Below are 9,793 nucleotides of genomic sequence, written 5' to 3' on the forward strand. Positions count from 1 at the left end.
TTATAATGTATCCATGTATTATATATATTATCCATGTACTATATGTATTATATGTATTCCATGTATTATATATATTCCATGTATTATATGTATTATATATTCCATGTATTATATAGTGTTCCGTGTATTATATGTATTATATATATTCCATGTATTATATGTATTCAATGTATTATATGTATTCCATGATTATATATATTCCATGTATTAATGTATTCCATGTATTATATATATTATATATATTCCATGTATTATATGTATTCCATGTATATATGTATTCATGTATTATATATATTCCATTGTATTATATGTATTCCATGTTATGCCATGTATTATATAGTATTCCATTATTATATGTATTCCATGTATTGTATGTATTTCATGTATTATATGTATTCCATGTATTATATATATTTCCATGTATTATATGTATTCCATGTATTGTATGTATTCCATGTATTATATGTGTTCCATGTATTACATGTATTACATGTATGTATGTATTATGTGTATTACATGTATTATGTGTATACGTGTATTACATGTATTACGTGTATTACGTGTATTCCATGTATTATATGTATTCCATGTATTATATGTATGCCATGTATTATATATATTCCATGTATTATATCTATTCCATGTATTATATGTATTTTATGTATCCATGTATTATATTTATTCACGTATTGTATGTATTATATGTATTGTATGTATTCCATGTATTACATGTATTCCATGTATATGTGTATTAATGCATTCCATGTATTATGTGTATTATATGTATTCCATGTTTAATGTATTCCATGTATTATATGTATTCCATGTATTATATGTATTGTATGTATTCCATGTATTATATTTTTCCGTGTATCATATGTATTATGTGTATTGTATGTATTCCATGTATTCCATGTATTATGTGGTATTATATGTATTACGTGTATTATATGTATTTCCATGTATTCCATGTATTACATGTATTACATGTATTGTATGTATTGTATGTTGTATGTATTATGTGTATTACATGTATTATGTGTATTATGTGTATTCCATGTATTACATGTATAACATGTATTATATGTATTACATGTATTATATGTATTCCATGTATTATATGTATCATATGTATTCCATGTATTCCATGTATTATATGTATTATATGTATTAACATGTATTATATGTATCATATGTAATTATATGTATTACATGTCACATGTTTCTGAAATATTCACATTTTCCACCTTTTTTATAGAATGGATTCATGACTAAGTAGCTCTGGGGCTGCTAACCCATTCAGGGAGTGTCTGTGTGTGTGCGTGTGTGTGTTCAGAAATGTGTGACACCACACACCAGCCACACCACACACACACACACACACACCACACACACAACAACACACACACACACACACACACACAACACCACACACACACACACACACACAACACCACACACACACACACACACACACACACACACACACCACCACAAGCATACACATTTCTGAACACACACACAACACACACCAACCATACACATTCATGCAGACACAGACAGACTTGAAGATTTGGAATGATAGAAGTCTCTGTCGTCTCCACAATGACCTCATGTAGAATCATCGCCCTATCTGCATGCCTAATGAGGGGGATTCCCCACAGTGAGATGGATCAAAGTGTGTGTGTATGTGTGTGTGTGTGTGCGTCTGTCCGTCTGTCTTCTCTACATGTGGGCGAGTATGTTTGTGTGCGCACGCATGTGTGTGTGTGTGTGTGTGTGTGGGGGGGGGGGGGGGGGATTAAAAGAGAGTTTATGAAATGTGCCAGTGTGTCAGCAGCAAACCTTTCTCACTATGTGTGTTAACCCAGAAGAGAGAAGCTCATGTTAAAACAACCATATACATTATGATAAAGGATATACATTATGATAAAGGATATACATTATGATAAAGGATATACATTATGATAAAGGATATACATTGTGATAAAGGAAACAGCATGGCACTGAAGGCAGACAAATCATAACTGCACAGCATTGGAAAGGCCACTCACTGGTGCTGATGAGAAACTGGTTGGAGACCCCAGGGTGGTCGACGTCATGAATAGCACTGGCAAAGATGGCAGCTAGGATTTCCAGGTCTGTGAACACAGCCTGTGAAGAAAATAGGTGTTGCAATCTACATGAGCAGCACTTCAGAACAGAAATGGGACAAAAAGTTTCATTCAATCTCACGGTACAACCTCACTATTTGTCAGCACCAGGAACATGTCACTTTTGTTGTCCGTTGCAAAATGTTTAAAAACATTTTATATGGCCTTTCCTAACGAACACAACTCAGGCTACATTTAAAGCCAGTTTTAAACAAGACAAATATAAAAACTAATATCATTAGTGTATATTTAAAAGTCACATTATTAACAAAACATGAGCTAAAATGTAAAAGAGGGGGCCAGTACTAACAGCACTGTATCAAACCCTCCCAACAAAGATTCCCCCCATAAAGCGACGGAGATGGTACATTCCCCTACCTCTAGAGCAGGCGTGGACAGCAGCACATGAGTGGACTGGGTGACATCAGCAGCATGGATGTTATTGTGATAGGCTACATCGCCATGGTAATGGTCTTCTAGAGTCATCAGATAGGTTATAAAGGTGTCTAATGGTATTTTGAATGTTTTTAATAAATCTCTTTCCTGAAAATGAGAGAAAAATGTGACACTGTCAAAACAAGAGGTTACAATAACAAACTGCTATTCACACATACATTCACGGACGCGCACACACATAGTTAGCTGTATAAATTCCAGCAAGGTAAAACAACAGTTTTTATAAAGGTTTTTTATAATTGTATAAACATCCTCACCTGGAAAATTGTGTACATCATGACTGTTAAAGGCCGGTTTCCTGAAAGCTCGGTGACTTTAAAAAGATTAAGGCCCCATTTATTGATGTCCTCAAGCTCCTGAAATCAGACATCAAGGCCATTTTACACACACCACTCACCCAAACACATCATAGGAGACAGTATACAGTATTTATATATACTGAACACAAATATAAACGCAACATGCAACCATTTCAAAGATTTTACAGTTCATATAAGGAAATCAGTCAATTGAAATAAAATCATTAGGCCCTAATCTATGGATTTCACGATTGGGAATACAGATACATGTGTGCATCTGTTGGTCACAGATCCCTTAAAAAAAAGGTGAGGGCGTGGATTAGAAACCAGTCAGTATCTGGTGTGACCACCTCATGTAGAACAACACATCTCCTTCACATAGAGTTGATCAGGCTGTTGATTGTGGCCTGTGGAATGTTGTCCCGCTCCTCTTCAATGGCTGTGCGAAGTTGCTGGAAATTGTTGGGAACTGGAACATGCCGTCAATCCAGAGCATCCCAAACATGCTCAATGGTGCGGCAGGTAGCCTAGTGGTTAGAGTGTTGGACTAGTAACCGAAAGGTTGCAAGATCGAATCCCTGAGCTGACAAGGTAAAAATCTGTCGTTCTGCCCCTGAACAAGGCTGTCAAGGCTGTAACCCACTGTTCCTAGGCCGTCATTGAAAATAAGAATTTGTTCTTAACTGACTTGCCTAGTTAAATAAAGGTGCCATTTTTTTTGTGAAAAAATTGTGACATGTCTGGTGAGTATGCAAAACATATCCCAATGCCCCATTGCAGTGATTGGGGGCATTGGCCTGTGTACGGTGCTGTCTTTTGAATAGCATGTTAAAGGGTGTCCTGACTCTGTGGTCACTAAAGATCCCATGGCACTTATTGTAAGAGTAGGGGTGTTAACCCCGGTGTCCTGGAAAAATTCCCAATCTGGCCCTCATACCATCATGGTCACAGTTTACAATTGGCTAATTCATTCCCCCTCCTCTCCCCGGTAACTATTCCACAGGTCGTTTCTGTGAATGAGAATGTGTTCTCAGTCAACTTACCGGGTTAAATAAAATACACATTTTCCATAAGTTAAATTATATCAGGCATAAGATGGAATTCAATCGAAACGGCATTGTAGGTAAATCTTCACTGTCTGGGGATAAATAACGCAAAGATGTATGAGACAAGGTATTTCGAACAGTCTGACAACTGAGGTCTAACAGTGACAACTGACAACTGAGGTCTAACAGTCTGACAACTGAGGTCTAACAGTGACAACTGACAACTGAGGTCTAACAGTTGACACTGAGGTCTAGACAGTTGACAACTGACAACTGAGGTCTAACAGTCTGACAACTGAGGACTAAACAGTGACAACTGACAACTGAAGTCTAAAGTCTGACAACTGAGGTCTAACAGTCTGACAACTGACAACTGAGGTCTAACAGTCTGACAACTGAGGTCTAACAGTCTGACAACTGAGGTCTAACAGTCTGCAACTGACACTGAGGTCTAACCAGTCTGACAACTGAGGTCTAACAGTCTGACAACTGAGGTCTAACAGTCTGACAACTGAGGTCTAACAGTGACACTGACAACTGAGGTCTAAACAGTTGACAACTGACAATTGAGGTCTAACAGTGACAACTGAATAACTGAGGTCTAACAGTGACAACTGACAACTGAGGTCTACAGTCTGACAACTGAGGTCTAACAGTGACAACTGACAACTGAGGTCTAAAGTCTGACAACTGAGGTCTAACAGTGACAACTGACAACTGAGGTTAACATGACAACTGATAACTGAGGTCTAACAGTGACAACTGACAACTGAGGTCTACCAGTCTGACAACTGAGGTCTAACAGTGACAACTGACAACTGAGGTCTACCAGTCTGACCAACTGAGGTCTACAGTGACAACTGATACACTGGGCTAACCGTGACAACTGACAACTGAGGTCTACCAGTCTGACAACTGAGGTCTAACAGTGACAACTGACAACTGAGGTCTAACAATGACAACTGACAACTGAGGTCTAACAGTCTGACAACTGAGGTCTAACAGTCTGACAACTGAGGTCTAACAGTGACAACTGATAACTGAGGTCTAACAGTCTGACAACTGAGGTCTAACAGTGACAACTGATAACTGAGGTCTACCAGTCTGACAACTGAGGTCTAACAATCCAACAACTGACAACCAAGGGACAAAAAACTAAAGCCAGTATCATCTTAATAATAGGGTGTATCTTCACAGCTACAAAGCTACTTTTTGGCATTGGGTGTTCATACCACATGGCATGTTTGATTGAACCCAGCCCATCTCCCTTGTTTCCACATGCCCCTTGAGCCAATCAGCAAACCACAGTGGTGTAACATTACAGAGGTGACCCTTTAAGGCATCCTATTGGTGTAACATTACAGAGGTGACCCTTTAAGGCATCCTATTTCCTGGATCTCAATAGAATCAATGTAGTCCTCATCACTGTGTGGGACATCTACTACGTCAAACTTGATCAAATCAATTTCAGCCTAAATCTCGATTGGTGATGAGCGCTAGAAGTTTAATAAGCACTAGAACATGGTCTAGCTCTGGCGTTAATCTCTAGCTAGCTACGGCGGTGCGGGACAGTACTATCAACAAGGATCAGTGGGATAATGACTAGAATAAGAATAAAACAACATACAATGAAGAGGCCCGGGTCAGGCTTCTCTTCACCTTGGGAAAAGTCCAGATAAAAGCCCAGCCAGGAATTATGTAGCTATGTAGAGGTTAAGTCCCTTGCTCAAGGGCACAACACCAGTAATTCCTAAGTTAATATCAGATAAATAATTTACTCTAGTATTTATTCTATTCAACAAAAGCGTGCCATGATGATCAGACTGCTCTCGTACGCGTTTGTTTAACCTTCCTGGAAGCTAAGAGCAACTGTTAAATGACTAAAATGTCAATATAAAGTCAAAAAGCTCCTTCACCGTAGCCAGTTGGTCCTCTGTGTCGGTCTTGACCCCGAAGCGAGGTATATTAGAGTTGGAGAGGCTAGTGCTGTGCTGCAGCTTCTTCACGCCACTGATCTGACACATGGGCTTGGCGTTCTTCTTGTCCGTCCTCTCTTTCTGCGTCTGTGGACATGGCATCTCCACATCATGCTGCTTGTCTGGGGGGAGAGAGAAGGATGAAATAGTTAGAGGAGCAATAGACAATACACAAAGGGATTTTTTGGGGGCCTATTTTGTGCTTTTAGGGCCAAATCCTAACTTAAGATCACATTGTCCCCTAATCATGTATTTGTATTCATTATGGATCACCAGCAAATTTAAGGCAGTTATATACAATATTTTTTTAAAAGCATTACATTACACAATAGAATTTACAACACATTAAGTGTGTTCCCTCAGGCCGCTACTCTACTACTACATATCTACAATGTAGATGTGTGTCTGGGCCTGTGCCTGTGTGTGTGTCTCTTCAAAGGTGTATTTTTATCTGTGTTTTTCTAATCAGATTTTACTGCTTGCATCAGTTACTTGATGTGGAATAGAGTACTGTGCGCCTCCCATAGTCTGTCCTGGACTTGGGGATTGCGAAGAGACCACTGGTGGCATGTCTTGTGGGGTATGTATGGGTGTCTGAGCTGTGTGCTAGTAGTTTAAACAGACAGCTCAGTGCATTCAACAAGTCAATATTTCTTACAAATACAAGTAGTGATGAACCAGTAGTCCAGGTGCGACAAAACTAGGGCCTGTAGGACCTGCCTTGTTGATCGTGTTGTAAACAGGGCAGAGCAGCCCTTTCTTATGCACAGACCTCTATTGAGGTCAATTGGGGACTTGAGTAACGCACACTGATCTCAAGTTAGGATTGGCCCTTATTAACTATCTAACACACACATGCACGTCGCCCATGGTAGCTTTTAATAAAACAGAATGGATTGTTGTACCCATATGATTTTGAGGCTTTTTGGGGATTGGGAGTTTCAGTTTCAGGGGAAATTTGTAGACTGAGTGATTGAGACTCTTTACTTGTCTCTTGGAGACTATTTGGGGACCTTGGAGACTGGACACTGTTTGGGGACCTTGGAGCCTGAGGACTGTTTGGAGACCTTGGAGACAGGGGACTGTTTGGGGATCTTGGTGACTGGGGACTGTTTGGGGATCTTGGTGACTGGGGACTGTTTGGGGAACTTGGAAACCGGGAACTGTTTGGGGACCTTGTTGACTGGGGACTGTTTGGGGACCTTGGGGACTGCTTGGGTATCTTGGGTACTGCTTAGGGATACTGGAGACTGTGGACTGTTTGGGTACCTTGGGTACTGCTTGGGGACCTAGGAGACTGGGTACTGCTTGGGCACTGCTTGGGGACCTTGGAGACAGGGGTCTGCTTTGGGGAACTCGGAAACCGGGAACTGTTTGAGGAACTTGGAGACTAGGGACTGTTTGGGGAACTTGGAGACGGGGAACTGTTTGGGGACCTTGGAGACTGGGGACTGTTTGGGGACCTTGGAGACTGGGGACTGTTTGGGGACCTTGGAGACTGGGGACTGTTTGGGGACCTTGGAGACTGGGGACTGTTTGGGGATCTTGGGGAATGGGGACAGCTTGGGGACCTCGGAGTCCGGGACTGCTCGGGGACTGTTTGAGGAATGGGAACTGTTTGGGGACCTTGGAGACTGGGGACTGTTTGGGAACCTCGGGGATTGCTTGGGGACCATGGACGATTGGTACTTGTTGTTCTTTCAGTTCATTTGTTTTGTAAATTGATTGTTTGTGTACCTGTTTGCCATTTTACTGCATTGTCAGGAGATACTAACATAAACATTTAGCTGTACCCGCTATAACATCTGCTAAACTGTGTACCCGACCAATAAACTTTGATTTGACTTGAACTTGTTGTTATAAATACTGAAAATCACACAGCAAGGTCAGCCAGTCTTACCTAAGAAGGTGCTGGAGATGAACTCAGAGACCTGGTTCCCTGAGCGACTCATCTCAGACAGGTGAGACAGCTCCCTGTTCAACATCCTCTTGAACTGGACACAGACAGTGAGTGAGAGAGAGAAAGAAAGAGAGAGATGGAGTGGGAGAGAGAGACAGAGAGAGAGAGAGACAGAGTGGGTGAGAGAGAGACAGAGAAAGAGAGAGGGCGAAAGAAAGTGTTACTCTTACGCATACATGACATTGTATATACATGGGAAACAATAACAGACTTTTGATCTCAATGAGACTTGCTTAGATGGAATATAATGATATTTCCTTTCTGTCATTATCGGATGTTTTTACCGTGCATTATGAAGTTCAGGCACTTTCAGCAGACTCTCACAGATACTGTGTAGCAACTGCAGACATAGTTCAGATAGTATGTCTGGTTTGATTTAAGGATGCGGTTCTGCGGAACTATTATTTTTGCCTTATTTCACATACTATTCACCAATGACTGGAGTGTGATACTTCTTTCATGTTTGAGCACAGCAATTTCCATATGACTTTGCGAGAGACAAGTAGGCAGCTCGTCCTCAACAACAAAACAGCTAAATACGTAAGTCTACCCACAGCACATTTGCATAAACAAATCTATACAATATGGCTAACAAATTCCCACACAATGCTGAGGTGGAAATACGACTAGTTCCTGCACTAGTTACTGCTATCTTCAATCTCTCCTACTGTACATACATCACAGATCATCACAACGATGTCACATTATTTACCCTTTTGGCCTAAATGAAAATGACTGCATTGATGAAAACACTTTAACAAATTAGTAAAGTAAACCCTTCTCTCAAGGGATTGGAATAACACTAAATGAATAGACATAATCCAAAGGCAGCCAGGAGAACCTACAAGCTTTAACATAAGCTTGGCCATTTGGGTCGTGTTCATTACGGCACATGATGGAAAACATGAGAGTTTCTTATTGGACCAGGTAGTTCAGGTTGTCTCTCCCTGTTTAGTCTGTATTCTGTATTCTGTATTCTGTATTCTGTATTTTGTATTCTTCAATTTGGTGCCTAATGAACTCAGCACTGAATTTTATTGAATTCAAAATTAGCATCATGGACAACATACCTTTATGTATCCCCATGACACAGAACGTAAGTAGTTTGCCTCCGGCATTTTTCGACGCAGTCAATCAAATGTAAAGAGTCCGAAAGATGGATAGATCCAAAACAAGTATGCAAAAGGCTTCCCTCAAATCATCGTTATACAATCAATCATGGCATCATCCATATAGTAGTGTCCCCAGGGCCTTGATGGAATAATCAACACATTCTTCCCAGGCAAATAAAGGCAAATAATCCCAGGGGTTAGTAACAAGATTGGATAAAGAAGGAGCAAGAACAGGAGTGTCCAAAAAAGACAAAGAAATCACTATAATCTAGGCTTGGCTATAAAAAAATATTATAAAGTATTATCAATAACAGGTTCCAATGAGGAATAACAGGATAGAATGGGTCCGACAGGTCCGTTAGACAAAAAGCTACATTAGAAGGACAGTAGTCAGCTGCATCTCCCACATGCTCTTCAGAGATGACCTAACGTAGCTGTGGAGACGACGCTAGCCACGTCTGAGGAAGACTGCACCCCTGTCAACACCTGCCTGGGTTCTCACCCAATCGCATCAGCCCGCCACTGAGAGCTAACCAATCAGCGGCCATCGAGACCAAATGGAAGCGAGAGCACTCGCTCTTCATCTGGCGTTCCATTTTCTCTGTGGAATACATGAATACATAATGAAGTCAAAATGAAGACACTACATCTGTCTAATTATAGGACTCATCTTGATGTCCTCACAGTGCATCTGTCTAATTATAGGACTCATCTTGGTGTCCTCACAGTGCATCTGTCTAATTATAGGACTCATCTTGGTGTCCTCACAGTGCATCTGTCTATTATAGGAC

General features: G+C 40.6%; 1 protein-coding gene across 1 annotated transcript in view; it reads right to left on the bottom strand.

Annotated features, from left to right (window-relative positions):
- LOC112080856 (3',5'-cyclic-AMP phosphodiesterase 4D) overlaps positions 1-7,944 on the bottom strand; it is an 18,636-nt gene extending 10,692 nt beyond the window's left edge. The window contains exons 1-5 of the mRNA XM_024146787.2: positions 7,831-7,944; positions 5,871-6,052; positions 2,867-2,965; positions 2,532-2,696; positions 2,055-2,154 (exon numbers count right to left, since the gene is read on the bottom strand). Of these exons, the coding sequence (XP_024002555.2) occupies positions 2,055-2,154; positions 2,532-2,696; positions 2,867-2,965; positions 5,871-6,052; positions 7,831-7,915 (631 nt within the window). The 5' untranslated portion in view covers positions 7,916-7,944. The remainder of the gene's footprint in view (positions 1-2,054; positions 2,155-2,531; positions 2,697-2,866; positions 2,966-5,870; positions 6,053-7,830) is intronic.
- Between the last annotated feature and the right edge of the window lie 1,849 nt (positions 7,945-9,793).

The sequence above is a fragment of the Salvelinus sp. IW2-2015 genome, unplaced genomic scaffold (genome assembly GCF_002910315.2).
Source record: "Salvelinus sp. IW2-2015 unplaced genomic scaffold, ASM291031v2 Un_scaffold16533, whole genome shotgun sequence".
Taxonomy (NCBI): domain Eukaryota; kingdom Metazoa; phylum Chordata; class Actinopteri; order Salmoniformes; family Salmonidae; genus Salvelinus; species Salvelinus sp. IW2-2015.